Source organism: Saccopteryx leptura, chromosome 12, assembly GCF_036850995.1.
Source record: "Saccopteryx leptura isolate mSacLep1 chromosome 12, mSacLep1_pri_phased_curated, whole genome shotgun sequence".
NCBI classification, from domain to species: Eukaryota; Metazoa; Chordata; class Mammalia; order Chiroptera; family Emballonuridae; genus Saccopteryx; species Saccopteryx leptura.
Window position 1 is genome coordinate 5,381,091 of NC_089514.1, and position 17,158 is coordinate 5,398,248.

The window sequence follows — 17,158 nt, forward strand, 5'->3', positions numbered from 1 at the left end:
ATGAATTGCATTATCTTGGGCGTGCCCTCACTCTAGCTATACATAAATGGCATTAACTTTATAGAAATAGAATGTTTGGTCTTTCAGTGAAGGGAACAATTCAATCAAACGCTCTGATCAAATTTTCTTTTAAAATAAAAAGGTAATTAATTTAGTGAAAGTTGTGAGACTCATTGTCTCAAATAGATGTGATTCCACAACTTCATTGTCTCTTGACAATACGATATAAAATACTAATCTTATTGACACTTCCTGTTTCTTTTGATGAAGTATTACACTTTGAATATATTTACTCTTTTCAGCTTTTGTATATTTGCCTCTTTTTTCAAAAAAAAAATTAATTCATTTTAAATGTGACTTGAGCTAAACACATTTTTATCTATTCACTTTTGTCAAATGCTTTTTTTTTTTTGTATTTTTCTGAAGCTGGAAACGGGGAGAGACAGTCAGACAGACTCCCGCATGCGCCCAACCGGGATCCACCGGGCGCACCCACCAGGGGCTACGCTCTGCCCACCAGGGGGCGATGCTCTGCCCCTCCGGGGCGTCGCTCTGCCGCGACCAGAGCCACTCTAGCGCCTGGGGCAGAGGCCAAGGAGCTATCCCCAGCGCCCGGGCCATCTTTGCTCCAATGGAGCCTTGGCTGTGGGAGGGGAAGAGAGAGACAGGGAGGAAGGAGGAGGGGGTGGAGAAGCAAATGGGCGCTTCTTCTGTGTGCCCTGGCCGGGAATCAAATGCATATTCATGGATCATTTATGTGAGAAACAGGTCTGTTAAACCGAGAGACTTGAAATGCTATTGGCAGGAAGTAGGATGTATTAAGCTGGATTTACCCATTGCTGTGTAACAAATGACCCGGCCAATCTCTAGCAGCTTACAGCAAACACTTACTCTCTCACATGTTTTCTAAGGATCAGAGAGCCCAGAAGCAGCTGTAGTGGGTGGTCTGGCTTAAGGGTCTCTCTGAGGATGCGGGAAAGCCATGGGCCAGAGCTGTACCCCCATCACTTGACTGGGACTGAAGGATGTGCTTCCACACACCCCCCCCCCCACGCGAGGGCTGGCAGACCTTGGTTCCTAGCTGGGTGTCGGTTGGTGGGTAGGGCTGCTGGGCACACACAGGGCTCCCCCCACAGTGAGAGATCCCGGAGACAGAGTGAGGGGGAGGGGACAGGAGGGACGGAGGCCAGAAGAGAGGGAGGAGGCATGCATTTAGAGCAAACGGTATTACTTTAAGGAATTATTTACCGTAAGCTATTGATCCCAGCTCAAAACAAACGATGTTTGGTATCCGTGCGGGGCGTCTCAGGTCTGGTCCGTTTCTCTGCGCGCCAGCAGCCTGTGTGGTCAGCGCTCTGAAGCACATAGTCTCTACATGGTTGAGCCCAAACGGAGTTTGAGAGAATTTCTTCACTCTTTATTTTCTCCAAACGCTACCTCTCATCCTCAGGGTTCTCTGGAGGATTTAAATCAAACTCCTCTGCTCATTTTAAATGGAATGAAGACCTTTCAGTATATTATCGTTTTAAAGAAATGCTTGATCACTATTTTTTTAATCATCTCTGAATCCTCTTTCCTTCAAGTACTTCATAATGAAAATCTTTATCCCCCTTTATTTTGAATCTTTGTGAAGTGCTAGTGTGACTCCTTCCCCTCCAGAGAACGACTCGGATAGCAGTAGCTCCTCTCACGTGGGACCTACGTCGGAGTAACGTCATGGACACAAGAGTCATGATTCGATAATGCCTTTCAGAGAGCCGGTTCTGTAGTAGAATTTCTTCTTGTTTTCTTTAAAAATAACAAAACCCAGAAACACAGCTGATGGTGTCACCTCCTTTCATTCTAGGTCCCCCAAAAACCCAGGACAGAAGATCATCAAGAGGGTGATTGCCCTGGAAGGGGACATCGTCAAGTGAGTACTTCATTGTTGTTTTATTTTGAGTTCCACTGAGCAATCAATATCCACATTTTTTTGTTGTTGGTTGCATTTTAAATCACATTTCAAAGAGGACCAAAGCTCTGGGGACGTATGTCAGACGAGACAGCAGACCCAGCCCTTTCAGGATGTAAGACGGACACACCCTGGCCGGTCGGATGCTTTGAGCAAAGAGGACCAGGAGAAAGAGACACTAACTAATTCAACCGAAATTCACCGTGTTTCCTAAAGTGAGCGTTAGGACATTGCTTTTTCAGATATTAAAGTGAGCATGGTCGTTTTCGATTGTTATGTGAAGGTCCATCTGAGGAACGTGTGAGGACATTCCATTGTTTTCAGAGGCAGATTCAGGAGCCAAGGAGGAGGCTTTGTTATAACCGAGACGGGGGAGGGAGGGGGATGCCGGAGGAGAAGTGGACCAGGCGCAGACTAGTAGCCCCAGACGAGGGCGTGGTGGCGGTCAGGCGTTTTAACAGCCTGCGGTCCAGTCTTCTTCACGCACTTGCGGATGCGTGCGGGACAACGTACGCGAATCAACAAGGAAACTGATGCGCCGTGATCCACCCCGTGTTTTGGTTCTGACTCCAATTCAGTTCTAACCAGGGGTGGACAAGGTGGGAGTGTGGGAGTCCACATGCTCTGCTAGGGGAACTGTGTTCAGAAAGTGTTCCGATCCTGGGGTTTTCTTTGGTAGGTTTGCTTGTTTGTTTTTGAAAAGGCATCTGCGTCAGTGACAGTGCAGACTGAGCCGTCTCTGGGTTTGGGAGCAGAGTCCAGGCTAGGACTTCTCCAAGAAGCTGCCCGCGCTCGCTGGGAGGCGCCAGGCCCCGGGCGTGGGCCTGTGAGGTCAAACTCCTTTCCCAGTAATCCCCACAGGTCGGGAGCCCTTTCCACCCTCGTGTCTCCTGCGTGTCCGGTGGGTTCTTCCAGAGGCGTGAGGTCGCCACAGCCTGACCGCGGGGGCAGCGGACGGGGGAACTGGATGTTCTCTGCTCAACCAGACACTGAAGAGATTGGTAAAAAATGTTTACAGTGCCTCTCTTCTCGCTATTTCTGTCTGTGCTTGTTTTGAAAAATAAATACGCTTTTCATTAAACCTATGTTCATCCTGCTAACATACAGGTTTATTGCAATTTTAGATGGCATCACTCAAGATTTACTTCTCCGTTTTTTGTTTTTTTTTTGTTTGTTTGTTTGTTTTTTTGTAATTTTCTGAAGCTGGAAATGGGGAGAGACAGACAGACTCCCGCATGCACCCGACCGGGATCCACCCGGCACGCCCACCAGGGGGGCGACGCTCTGCCCACCAGGGGGCAATGCTCTTCCCCTCTGGGGCGTCGCTCTGTTGCGACCAGAGCCACTCTAGCGCCTGGGGCAGAGGCCAAGGAGCCATCCCCAGCGCCCGGGCCATCTTTGCTCCAATGGAGCCTTGGCTGCGGGAGGGGAAGAGAGAGACAGAGAGGAAGGAGAGGGGGAGGGGTGGAGAAGCAGATGGGTGCTTCCCCTGAGTGCCCTGGCCGGGAATCAAACCCGGGACTTCTGCACGCCAGGCCAACGCTCTACCACTGAGCCAACCGGCCAGGGCCTACTTCTCCGTTTTAATGTCTAATATGTAATGGTAAATGTTGGCACATCGTATTCACGTAAACAAAACTGCTTTGGAACGCCAGTTATTTTTTAAATTGTAGAGGAATCTCAGACCAAACCGTCTGAGGACGGGCTGCTGTGGAATGGGTGGCCACGATGTTCAGGTCAAAAAAGCCTAAGCAAATATTCACAAATGTGAACCATACAAATCATACTCAATCGCCCCAGTGACAAGGACCTCATGAGGGCTCCGAATGAGAGTCAAGGCTGTGGGACATTTGGGTCTTTGGTAGAAATATGTTTTCGTTCCTACAGGGACGATACCTAAGGCTGCTGGGTGTCACGGCTAAGTAGAAGTGTAATTATGTTTTTAAAAACTACCACGTTGTTTGCAAAAGTGGCGGCGTCATCTCCCATTCCCCGGCGATGGACAGGGGTTCCGGTTTCTTGATCTCCGTGTGAGGGATGTTCTCCACGGCAGCCACGCTCTCGGGGGTGAAGCGGGAAGGGACTGGGTTTTGCTCTGCGTTTCCCCGCGAGGCCGGCAGTGCTGAGCGCCTCCCCGAGTGCCACCGGCCACGCCTCTGCCTCTGGGGGAGGGAGACGCGTCCCACGCAGTGCCGCACTTCCTGTCGGGCAGTTTATGTGTTGAGTTATAAAACCCCGCTGGGTTTGGTTATTTGAATACCGTAAGGCTTCCGGGCAGGACGGATGTCAGCGGATGGTGTGATGGTATGAAAGAACCCAGCTTGGCGTTTCCTGTAGGAGAAGCTTTTTAAATTTGCATAAATCCATTGCTTCCTGACAAGAGCCCGTCTCACCTTCTTGTGTCAGTAGGAGACTGCAGAGCGGTGCCTTTGGGAAGCCATTTCATAGCTACCCACGAATACCCAGCACACGCGGTGAATATTTGGGAAACCGTCCGTGTGGGTGGGTGTGATTCAGATCCCGTTCAAGACGTGAGTCAGCAAACCTAGAAAACATTATGCTAAATGAGAGAAGCCAGGGACAAAATACCACACTTCCTGTCATTCCTGTTATATGGAGTGTCCAGAGCTGGCCGGTCCTCTGAGACGGGCAGCCGGTCAGTGGTTCCCAGGGGCATGGAGGAGGGGAAGGGAGGGCACTGCTGGTGGGCACGGGGGTCTGTTCTTCTTAGGGTTTACAAAGAGCTCCAGAATAAACGGCGGTGATAGTAGCACAGGTCTGGGCAGCTATTCAAACGAGTTGTGCATTTTAAACAGGTAGATTATATGTTATATGCATTACATCTCAATATTTATTTAAAAACTATTTAAAAAATACAAAGAACCAGCCTGACCAGGTAGGTGTTGGTGCAGTGGATAGAGCGTCAGACTGGGTGGGATGCAGAGGACCCAGGTTCGAAACCTCGAGGTCACCGACTTGAGCACGGGCTCAACTGGCTTGAGCAAGGCCTGAGCCCAAGGTCACTGGCTTGAGCAAGGGGTCACTCACTCTGCTGTAGCCCCCCAGTCAAGGCACACATGAGAAAGCAATGAACAACTAAGTTGTCCCAACGAAGAATTGATGCTTCTCATCTCTTTCTCTCTCCCTTCCTGCCTATCTGTCCCTATCTGTCTCTCTCACTAAAACAAACAAACAAACAAACACTCAGTCAAGAAAGCAGGCAGAAATGTCACCTAAGTAATCTTGCAGGGTTAGGAATGCCGAGAGACTCATTTCACATTTATAATCCCAAAGAGAACACAGCCTTGGTTCAGACGTGTCATCACTGGTCACCAGCCGCACAGTCCACGTGAGATGGCCCCACGTGGGCAGACATGGAAACTCCGTGACCTCAGCAGTCCTTCTGGAGGCCTCTCTGAGTAAGAGCCCAGACGGCTGCTTCCTCTGAAACGCACACTGCGGATTCCCAGCGAGAGGCTGTGCTGGAAAGAGAGTTAATGGGGCAGGGGTGTGGGGGAGGTGAGGGTGCAGGCGGGAAGGGAGGGTGTGGGGGGGGGGAGGAGGAAGGGAAATGGGGAGGAGACCAGGAGGGAGCGGCCTCCACCCACTGTCCTCCGGCTGCGCCACCCACACTCTGTGGTCCCAGCCCTGGTCACTGACGCTGCAGCCCCCCGTCCCTTCTGCATGTGGCCCCCTAGACCTCTGTCAGACAAACCGCATAAGCGAAGGAAGTGTCAGGGCTCAAGACCTTCCTACTCGACACCTTTGAAAGTCAATTTGATAACTGATGAGCAAGAATATGTATTTTTTTGTATTCGGTGTTTTAAGAGAAAAGGTCCAGTTTCCTGCCTCTGACCCTTTGGCACCCAGTGGTCGCGAGGCTTCCTGAGCTTTACATGAATCGCGGAACACGTTCCTATAGCAATTTTCTGACCGTGTTAAAAACATTGAGAAATAGTGAGGTAATAAAATATTATTTACCGATGAGCTTACTTTTCTTCTTCTTCTTTTTTTTTCCGGTGATCTAGTTTTAAAAGTGCCAGAACATCTAAAAAACAGACTAAAAAGTACACTCCCTGTCTGCCCCTGGAGGTCGTCCATCTGTCGCTGCTCTAACTTGTAGCAGGCGAGGAACTTGGGTCTCCGATGTGGGCTGGCTGGTTCCACTGTACCTGAGACAGTAACGGACCACCGAGTAGGCAGGCTAAGCACTAAGATAGGTAACTAAAACAAACATTTTTTTTCCCTTGGAAAAACATCAATAATACATAAAATGATCAAAGGAAAATGAAATCTGACTTATTAGAACGTGGTTACACTCACTGTGGGTTTTCATGTCGAATGACACCTGCTTAGAGGGTAGAGAAGACACCATCATCTGCTTCAGAGGTTAAGCCCTTTCAAGACTAATTAATCGGACCCTTAATTTACTGGTTTGTTAGTTAAACTCCTTTCAATTGAAACCCCCCTCTGAAAAAAAACCTGGCTATGTAGTGAAATAGCATTTAAAGAGCACTTGTTCGAAAGACACCTGGGGAGGGTCGCGCCTGCCTGTCCACCCCGCGGCCACAGCCCAGTGACCCCTTTTGTGTCGGTGCCTTTCTCTGGTCCCGTCCGCGGTGGCTAGGAAGGCCCTTCGCCTGGGACAGACCCTCTCGGAAGGGGCTGGAGGGTGAGGGAGGTGTGGCAGGCAAGCCCTCCCGGGTGGTGGCAGTTTGGTTTGCTGTCCCTTTGCTCAGCGTCACCCTTCGCAACCCCACGTTCAGTAAAAACTATAATCTGCTCTTCTTGGTAGCAGCTCTGACATTCCTCTCCGCAGAAGATGAACTTATTTATTTTTTAAAGTTTTTCTCTCTCTCTCTCTCTTTATTATAGACATAACACAAGCTTGGGACATCCTTGTGTGCGTACCTTTGTGCGCTTGTGTGTTTATTCTTGTAGAATAGGTATCTCAGAGTGGAAGTATTGAGTCCGCCAAGGTTGCCAGTGTTTTTAGAACCAATATACACAGCCCAAGTGGCCTCCTGCGAGGGGGTGTGTAGAGTACCCTCTGACCAGCACTTCACAACACGCCCTTGTCAGAGGAGATCCACGTCAGGGTCACGTGCGATGGGGAAGTGGTGGACCTCACATTCAGAAGTCAGAGCATCGTCTCCCAAGTGTTGAAATTAGTTTTGTGAGGGGATGGCGATCAGGTTTGTTTCACGGGATCAGTTCACTGACGGGATGACAGGTGGGCTTTAGGACCTACCACTTACTGAGCACTGGGTTAGATGCTGGGGGACACACGTGTGAACAAAAGACCGAAGGCCCCTGCCGCCCTGGAACTTCCGTTCTCCTGGCTGAACGCAGGTTATAAGCAGACACAATGTAATAATGTGTAATGCAAGGTTCGGAGCTAGAAATGCTGTGAGGAAAAATAAACTAGGAAGGAACACAGGGAGAGATGGTGGGGGTCTGGGACCACTAATGTAGGGGGCGTGTTCACGGTAAACCTCTCTAATGAGAAAGTACTTGAACAGCCCCCCCCCCAAGATAAGCATGGGGGCACGGAGTCGCAGGCGTGTCTGAGGGAAGGGCTGCTCAGACCACGGGAACCTCCAGGGCAAGCCCGAGGTGGGCGCCTATTTAGTAAGTTGAAGGAATTACAAGATGCTAGCATGGTTGGATCTTACTGGGGAGGACCACTGAGGTAGGAGGTTAGGTCTAGGAGGTTTGCAGAGCCTTGTGGGCCAAAGTGAGGACTTCGGTATTTATGTTAGCGGGATGGCACGTCAGCGGAGGGTTTTGAGTCACAGAGTGGTAGGACCCGACGGGCAGTTTTCATGGATTACGCCGTCTTCCATGCAGAGCACAGACTTAGCGGGAGGCAGTCAGGCCACCCGGAGGAGGAGGCAGAGGTTGGAGTCAACCAGCTACAAGCCTAGGAAGCTCCGGAGGGACAAGGAAGGACCCCCTGGGGGTATCACAGGGAACATGACCCTGCCGTTCAGATTCTGTGGATTTATAGCCTTCAGAACCATGAGACAATGCATTTCTGTTCTTTTCCACCGCACTGTCTGTGGTCCATTGCATGGCTTCCCCACAAAATTAATACACCAAACAATCAACAAAGCCACATTCACACATCTGCATGCATTTCCTTCATCCTGAACCTCAATTTCCCCCGCCCAAATTATTTTCACATTTGTGCTTATACAGTGGTACCTTGAGATATGAATTTAATTCGTTCTGTAACTGAGTTCGTAAGTCAGTCAACTCGTATATCATCAAACTGCCGATACTGGACCTGTGCGCCAGCGCGCCAACTAGCGGCAGCTTCCCGAATCACGACTCGTATTTCGGAATTTCTCTCGGATCTCCAACAAAAATACGGACCAAGTCGCAGCTCGTATCTTAAAAAAAAATTGTATGTTGGTCTGTTCGTATCTCAAGGTACCACTGTATAAGCTTTTACAGATTGCTACTTTTACTTAAGGTTAATATAAATAATTCCCCTTGTCTTAAAAAAGTATAAAAACATGTTATGGCTGACTACATACCATGTATTTAATAGGTGCATGCATATTATGGCTATTAGCTAATTTGTGTTGTTTACAGGTATCAGCATGTGAAGATCATCTTGTTATGAAAACACTTTTCTGGCCATTGAAAAAAAATCGAAGGGACATGATCTGAGCAAAGCAACTGGTCGGAGTACTTTTCTCTAAGAGAATCATATCTCCTTGTAAAGGTTAGGGTGTCCTAGTTTATAACATGAATGCTGATACTTTGATTTGGTATTTTCAGAGTGACTCATGAAAGTAGTCACATTATTCATAATCACAGTCACTATGATTATATCGACAGAGTGAAAAGTCGACTTGTTGAAGCATTTGTTCAAAGAATTTGGCCAATTGATCTTAAGACTGTAAAAGAGGAGAACTTTTTGGAGCTCTGACATTTCTGTCTTTGGGTCATCATCGATGGGCAGCAGGGTGGTGATTGCAGGGGAAGGCGTGGGGGGCGGAGAAGTGGTGACGGACAAAGGCTTGACTGGGGGGGCGGTGGACACACAACACGGTGTACAGAGACACAGTGTTATAGAATCGGGCACCTGAAACCTGTATCATTACATTTAACCAGTGTCACACCAATAAATCCAGTTTTAAAAAATAAATTAAGACAAAAACATCCTAAGGCAGTTGCTTGGTTCTCTGGACAGGTTAGCTAGGAATGCATTCATTTTCATCATGTTAACCCAAATATGTGTGCTTATCTATAACAGGGACAGTAATAACCAATGTCACTCCAATAAATTCAATTAAAAAAAAACAGTTAGCCAGAATAAGGATTGGAGAAAAAAAAAAAAAAGTACTGAAAATGATATCTATACAGATCTATTAATTAGCTCCACCAAAATGTTTTCATTGTCATATGCTCTTTCTTATTAATTTGTTACAACTCAGACATAGGGAAGCGCTGTCTTAGAGAAGGACAGAGAATGCAGGGTCCCGAAGCGCAGCTGTCAGGAGCACTGGCCCACAGTTGACATGTCTCAGGCATGACCACTTTATCAGCGGGACACTTGTGCTTCTGCTTCTTGGCCATCGCCAGCTGGTCGTAAAGGCAGCCTCTTACACACCCTGCAGACACCGGAACCCGGGGCCCCATGTAGTGAGCGGCCAGAATGAAGAGATCGAATAGCCTTTCTGGTCCCTGGGGAACAGGGTCACCCCAGAACACCGTGCCTTAAAGAGGACTCGTGGAACAGCGGAAAGGGAAGATCTTAATAATCAATAGAAACCGGCCTGCCCAGACACACTGCTCCAAATGGTCGCCCTACCAAGGCATATAATCTACTTGATAAATCACTTCACATAGTTTGATTTTGGGTAGACCGTGACCCTCCCTCATTCAGGAGAATTCCAAGAAGGAAGAGGTCGGAGCAAACAGACTCAGTTCCCACTCGGGAGGGGTCAGGTCCCTGAAAATCAGTGCTGGGGAGGGGCGTGCCCTGCTCCTCACAGAGCTGTCCTCAGGGTGCGGAGCGCTCTGTCTGACGAGTATAGATACTGCAGAGTGGTCTCGGGTAGGGGGTCCTGAGACTTCTCTCCCTGTAAAATACCTCAGTGGTAGTCCTTCCATTCTAGGGACTCTGTTCCAAAATGTCAAAACACCCTAATTTATGAAAGATAACTTCTGGGATTCACGAGAACAAAATCCATTGACTCACTGAAAATTAAACATTTTACAGCTTGTTGTTTTCTAAATGTGCTATTGGAGATACGGAAATCAATACCAGCCTATCACAGATGTTTGATTCACATTATGTTCTAGCAAATGATGAAGCTTTATAGGAAGAAAAACAAAACCAAATTGAGTTTTTCCCCAGTCTAACTAAAAATGATGCTGTTTAATAACTTCTTTTCCTGGCGTTGGTGCGGTAGCTTTAGGTGGCTTTGAACGGAGGAGCCCAATGTGTCCATACGGCGGTTCTTTGAAGACCGTACGTTGACTTGACCATACCTAGGCGTTTTGGAAGACCAGAAATTAGGAATGCATGCTGTCCTAAGTGGAAGGACAGAATGAAAAGGAAACTTGAAAAAATAATTGTGTTCAGGACCTTGAAAAAGATGGATGTGCAGAATAGTTTATATACCATAGAGAATGAGGGGAGCTGGGTAGGCAGTTGCTTTTGAGGACCTGAGGGTGTTTATACACTGGGCCATGGCTGGCGGAAACTTGAACAGCAGAAATCTCTGAGGCCTTTTAGAAAGCCTGGTTCAGCTTGAACCCTGAATTTTTCCAAATTAAATCGGCACGGCAGTGAAGTTAAATGCCCCAGGGTCTGTCCAGTGGTCTGGTTACCACTAAATAAGAAGCATTTGGGGACAATCATCAGTTTCCCTCTGATGACTACCAGGAGAATTATTATCACCTGGACCTCCTTACCTTCTTGCTAAAGAGTGGTAATGCTTTTTACTGAAAAATTGTAGATTGGAAGGGAACCCATGCCTTTTGGGAAGAATTTCTTGCTTTTATGAGGTGCCCATTGCTCACACTACGGCTGTCTCAACGAATAAAAATGGAATTGCTAATAAACACCGTCTGCTTAGCAATAGATATCTCTGACTAAACATCCGTGAGACAGTCACCTTGAGTTTATATATAGAAATGTTCATCTTGATTTTTTTTTTAAAGCCCAAATTATTTCTGTAATAAGTAGCGAGATTTCCAGGGGCCCTGCAACAAACATATGGTGTATGCTTTAATTTAGGAGATGTGGCAGTTGCTGGAAGTGACCTGGCCATTGAGATTGAATTGCTCTTTCCCATAAATGGTGACGTCTATTATTGTGGTGCTCACCCCTCCCCCTCCAGTGGTTTCTCTGCTTTTGTTTTCTACCTTAGTTTCTCTGTCTAACTGAGTAGGTTTCTTCTTCAGACAGGCGAATCTTCCACAGGTATTCACTCAGGGTAGAGGTCACCGACTATGAACTGAGACTGCCCCGATTCGGATCCCAGCTTTGCTGTGTAGTGGATTCCTTTACCGGACTACTTATTTCTCTAAACTTAATTTTCCTCACTTGTAAAACGGCAGGTAATAATAGCCCACGCTCCATAGAGTTTTCTTGAGAATTACACGAGATAATGGATATAATTTTGTTAGCACAGTCTCTAGCATATAAGTATGATTCCAATAAATGACAGATACTATTACCGGTAGTCATCACGATTTAAGTCATTCTTTATGGAGTGCCTCAGGTACGTATTGCATGCTGGACACGGTGCTGGATCCTGAGATTACAAACACTAAAAGCCATAGATAGTTCTCATCTTCTGAAGCGTACCGGCTGGGGGGGTGGGGGTGGGGGGGGACACACAGCAGAGGTCACAAAGACATGCAGCGCCACATGGAAACGGCCCCTGTGAGGATGTACCAACGGCCCCAGAGCTCAGGAAGAGCGTCTGGTCACCCGATGGGACGAGGGCCGTGTTGGAGACAACTTCCAAGGTTGAAGTTCAAGACGAGAAGGACATCAGGACATCTGCAGCCTCCCCCTGCGTCACACACGTGGGGCTTAAGTCACTTCACATAATTTAAACTCAAACAGCGCAGGAGCACGTGAAATAAAAAGGAGAGATCCCCGGAGCCCAACTGGTACTCATTCCTTCTAACGAATGTGTGTCGTCCCAGGAGAGTGAAAGGATTAGAAAAATATTTATCTAATGGCAGCTTTTGTTTTTCTGTAAATATCCCATAAAGAAAAAAAATATCCCTGAGATAGAGCGATAAGGATTTATGTTTCCCAGTGTGTATGTTATGCAGGTATGACTTAAATGAGTATCCTAGGTAGGTCTTTAAAAACAGCAATTCCAGAACTGCTTCTGTAGGACCTCAGTACTAAGTAATAGTCCGAGGGATAGCATACACGAAGACGCCATGGACGTACTATTATTGGGTAGCCATGGGACCTCCTCAGCTACACCGTCGATAGGGAACGAAAGGCAAGAATTTGCACATTAAACCAATGTCCGCGTTGTTCGGTGTTTGTCTGTGAAACCCACTGTATCCGAAAGGAAGCGTTAGAACCGTCCTGTCCCCTCTAGGCAGGCAGTCCATGGACTGAAATAACTGGGCGCCTCAGGTGGGAAACCCATGGTCTCAGCTAAATTAGGGGGGAAAATCTCGGAGACAGGCAACGGCGCAGGACGCTCTGACCTGGCCGCGTGGTCCACCCGTCCTTGCTCCTCCCTGAAAGGTCGTTTTTTCTGTTTGTAACTCTGATGCCTTTGACTAAGCTCCATCTCTCTGTTCTCGGCCGGCTTAGGGACTGCGTTCTTCAGTTCTGCGCCAGCCTCAGTCCACGCAGACCCTGTGAAGTGCTCCTTTGGAGTCTGTTTCCAGCCGGAACACATCACACGTGGAGCTAGCTGGCTGGTGTGTGAGCCTTTTTTTTTTTTTTTTGCTGCCTTTAATTATGTTTCTTGGCAGTGTAACTTTGTGAAGTTGTGAACTCCCAAGTAAAACTATAGAGAAATGTTACCTTCTGACACTCCTTTGAACTAACTATTGATTATTTTATTTCATTTTTTTTCACCGCTCACAGGAATGTTAAGTCTGTCAAATATTTTGAAAAGATGTGTAAGTATAATTATCGCAGTAGAAAGCTAAAAAATTGTCTTAAAATACCTTTTTAACTATGCTTAAGAAGCATGCCAGAAAGATTCAAGAATATTTCTGCCTGGATAATTACTTAATAATTAATGAACATATTTCTGTGCAATTTCAGTTGACCTTGTTTAAACATAAAAATTGACCACGCTTTCTCTTTTAAAGTGTTTGGAGGAAGAATTTCACGCAGGGAACAGATGTGTTTAAAGTATTGATTTAATTATTTGTGGATGCTCTTACATTTTTATGAACATTTTTGCACCAAGATTTTTTTATAAGTCTAAGGCAGGGGTCCCCAAACTTTTTACACAGGGGGCCAGTTCACTGTCCCTCAGACTGTTGGGACTATAAAAAAAACTATGAACAAATCCCTATGCACACTGCACATATCTTACTTTAAAGTAAAAAAAACAAAACGGGAACAAATACAATATTTAAAATAAAAAACAAGTAAATTTAAATCAACAAACTGACCAGTATTTCAATGGGAACTATGGGCCTGCTTTTGGCTAATGAGATGGTCAATGTGCTCCTTTCATTGACCACCAATGAAAGAGGTGCCCCTTCCGGAAATGCAGCGGGGGCCGGATAAATGGCCTCAGGGGGCCGCAGTTTGGGGACCCCTGGTCTAAGGGAAGTGAGGGTCGCATGATATCATAGAAAGACTGTTACTCTTGCAGTAAGATGAGAAGAGATTTAGTGCCGGCTCTGGTCTTTACAAGCTGTGTGGCCTTGGGACAGTTATTGACCACTCTGAGTTTTCTTTGTCTTCTTGGTACACTTTAGCACACCGTCCAAGTCTAATAGTGCATGACTAACTATTTTTCTGTGGGAAATAATGGCTATCACTTGATCTGCACAGAGCTAACCAAGGACTTCGCAGAATGCCTTGCCCACTGTAGAGATTATTGATAGGTTCTGGTTCTTGGTGACATAATTTGGTTATACTGCTAGGGTAAGACACGGGTCCATATTTTATGAACCCTGAAGTCGGGAAGTAAAACCCTTTTAAAACTTTCTATGCAAGTACTCAAATGTGGCTTCAATCTTTGGGCTACTGACCTGCTCTCTCCTGCACTGTCACCTGTTGCAAGATACTCCACTCCCGGCTCCTTCTGATGCTTGCGCCTTATTATTACGTCCGCAGCAGGGGCCCGTCAGCGTGATCTGTAAAAGGCTGATGATAATAATAATGTTAGATTTGCAGGTTGTGGTGCCTCTATCCGAAGTCCTTAATGCTGATGCGATAGCCTGGAAGCGACCGTGAAGTGAATGTTGCAACACAACTTTATTTCAAAAATAGATGTTGGGACTAGACTTGGCAGATGGTCCATCGTTCGTCAGACCTTGGTCTGTAGTATCTACTTTTATTCCCTTAAGTTGAAAATCAGTAGAAAATACAAAACTTATTTTTCATCCCAGCTGGGGTTCTTTGGTTACATCTTGCTTGAGACGGAGGACCCCGGGGGGGGGGAGGGAACCCTGAGCTGTTGCTCTAAGCAAGATGTCTGCTGAGCTGCTAGAAGCCACATGGGGATATCCGGTCGGCCAAGATGTCCGTCCTGGGCTGGATTGGGAAGGGCTGTTCCACTCTTCAGAGCGTGCTCGCTGGGAGCCGCCACAGTGCCCGTAAAGAGTAAGATAAAATTTCATTACCTAAATAGTTTCGTCTTAATACAAAAAGAATAGCCTGGCTCTTGGGAGAGTATTCAGAATACCAACCTATGCTATTTGTAGCTCTTCTTATAAACCAGACATTAGAACTTTAATGATCTCTTAGCTGTTATTTTTTTTTTTTTAGCTGAAACACCTGTGCTGGACCCAAGCGATAGTAAAGAGAAGTTGCTAATACCCTAGGGCCCTGGTTGGCAAACCACGGCTCACAAGCCACATGAGGCTCTTTGGTCCCTTGAGTGTGGCTCTTCCACAAAATACCACGTGTGGGCGCTACCTCGATAAGGAACAGTTTAAGTTTAAAACATTGGGCTCTCAAAAGAAATTTCAATCGTTGTACTGTTGATATTTGGCTCTGCTGACTAATGAGTATGCCGACCACTGTCCTAGGGGAACTATTTTTTTTTTTAAAGTAATTTAGTTCCTCGATTCAGTCATTGCGTTATGGAAGATATTCACATGCAGTCTAACTTAGGATGACAGCTACCTGGGTACAGAGTAACATCAGAGCTACCTGGGTATAGAGTAACATCAGAGCTACCTGGGTACAGAGTAACATCAGAGCTACCTAGGTACAGAGTAACATCAGAGGCACCAGCAGTAATTACTCCCATACTTCAGATGTCGATTTCGAAGCTGAAGTCTGCCCTGGCAGTCTTGCAAAATTGGAGAACGTTTATTGACAACAATATTAATTGTCAACTGTTCCTTAAAAAAAAAAATGTCATCTTGCTTTTTTTTTTTTCCTGCAAAGTGATCAGGCATGAGATTCTAAGTGATTCGTGCTGGGGGGACTAATAAGTCTCTGAAATTGATCATCCTTGTTGTGAAGCAAATCAGAATGGGAGTGAAAATAGTTAATAATTTTCATTAAAAGGGGCTGACCATCGTTGGTGTTTTTTTTTTTTTTTTCTAAGGAGCACATGGTGTGATGGAAGTGGTCTATCTGGGGTGTGAGGAATAGCAGGTGATTAACTCCAGGCTTTCGCAACTGGACACCTGGGAACCAAGGAGATCTTCCACTCTGCTTATTGCACAAATAAATTCTCCCTGACCATGACGGGACGCTGGTTTTAATCTGCAGCCGGAGCGGACGGGGGTCAACACTTGTCCCTCGCTGCTGCCCCTCTAGGTGTATTGATAGTTCCAAGGCACGCGTCTGGCGTCTGGATTTCAATTTTACATACATCAAACAGTGAATGGCTCTTTCATCTTCTACTCTACCACCAAGAGGAGTGAGCAGTACAGACCGGAAGGGAGTTTAGTAGGATGGAAAGCCGAGCTGAAAGATTTTTCTACTTGAGATGGAAGTGGAATAAGAAGTAAGTTTTACAAAAGCCTGGAATTTGATGGATGGATGGAAGGAAGGAAGGAAGGAAGGAAGGAAGGAAGGAATTAGAACTTAGCGTGTGTATGGGGAAGTAAGGTGACCTTTAATGGATTTCTGGGGCTGTCTTTTGGGGGCTATGTAAATCACAACTGATTGTATATCTGATACAACTGTCATTAAAATCAAGAAAAGGCTCCCAGCACGATGGAAATTGAAACGACTCCTAACTTGATAATGTTTCTGAACTCTAATAATCTCACAGGACTTTCAAAAAAATAATGCTTTAAAAAAAAAAAAGAATTAAAACTTGCAACATCCTTCATAATAAACTGAAGGAAATCAAGGAAGATGTGATCATGGAACCTGTAGGAAAATTTCACTTTCTACGTTTCCAGCTACGTGTGGAGATGTCACTGTGCTGAGCCAGCAATGAGTGTGGACGTGATTTTAGTCGGTGCTTATGTGGAAGGTGAAAAGAAGTATTTCAAGTATTTCTTATTCTGGCTTTCATTGATGTTATTTTCCTTGCTAATCTGACTAACATATTATATCTTGATTAATCTCTTATTTCCTTTCCCGAGGGCTGTCTATTCCAGAATTGTCCATACAAAAATGGTATTGTTTTCTTCTTCGTTTGAATATACTATGTGTGTTAAGTCTGTCAGTGTAAGAGAAGCCCAAACCTTGTAGAGAATTTTTATGAGTTTGTTTGAGCCGAACTGACGACCATTGCCAGGAAGCAAAAAATCTCAAGGGATTGAGAAAATGCTCCAGGGAATGGCCGGTTTTACTACTTACTTTATACATTACAATCCGAGGGGGAGGGAAAGGGGGCAGCTTGAAACCCACTGGTGATAAAACGGGGGAGGCGGGAGAAAGGGAGACGGGAATTCTCTGGGATTGAGTAAAAAGAACAGCTACGTATCAATACTTCTTTTACGTTTGTGGGTATTGGCTAGTTAACAGTCAACAATTAAAGAACACAGCAACAGTAACCGCGAGGGGCTTTCTGGTCTCGGCTCAGGCGCACCCAGGGGTCCAGGAGG

At 46.2% G+C, this 17,158-nt stretch overlaps 1 protein-coding gene across 1 annotated transcript in view; it reads left to right on the forward strand.

Moving 5' to 3' along the window:
* The window catches only part of IMMP2L (inner mitochondrial membrane peptidase subunit 2), a 662,788-nt gene that overhangs the window by 459,061 nt on the left and 186,569 nt on the right, over positions 1–17,158 (forward strand). The window contains exon 5 of the mRNA XM_066354058.1: positions 1,847–1,912. Within this exon, the coding sequence (XP_066210155.1) occupies positions 1,847–1,912 (66 nt within the window). The remainder of the gene's footprint in view (positions 1–1,846; positions 1,913–17,158) is intronic.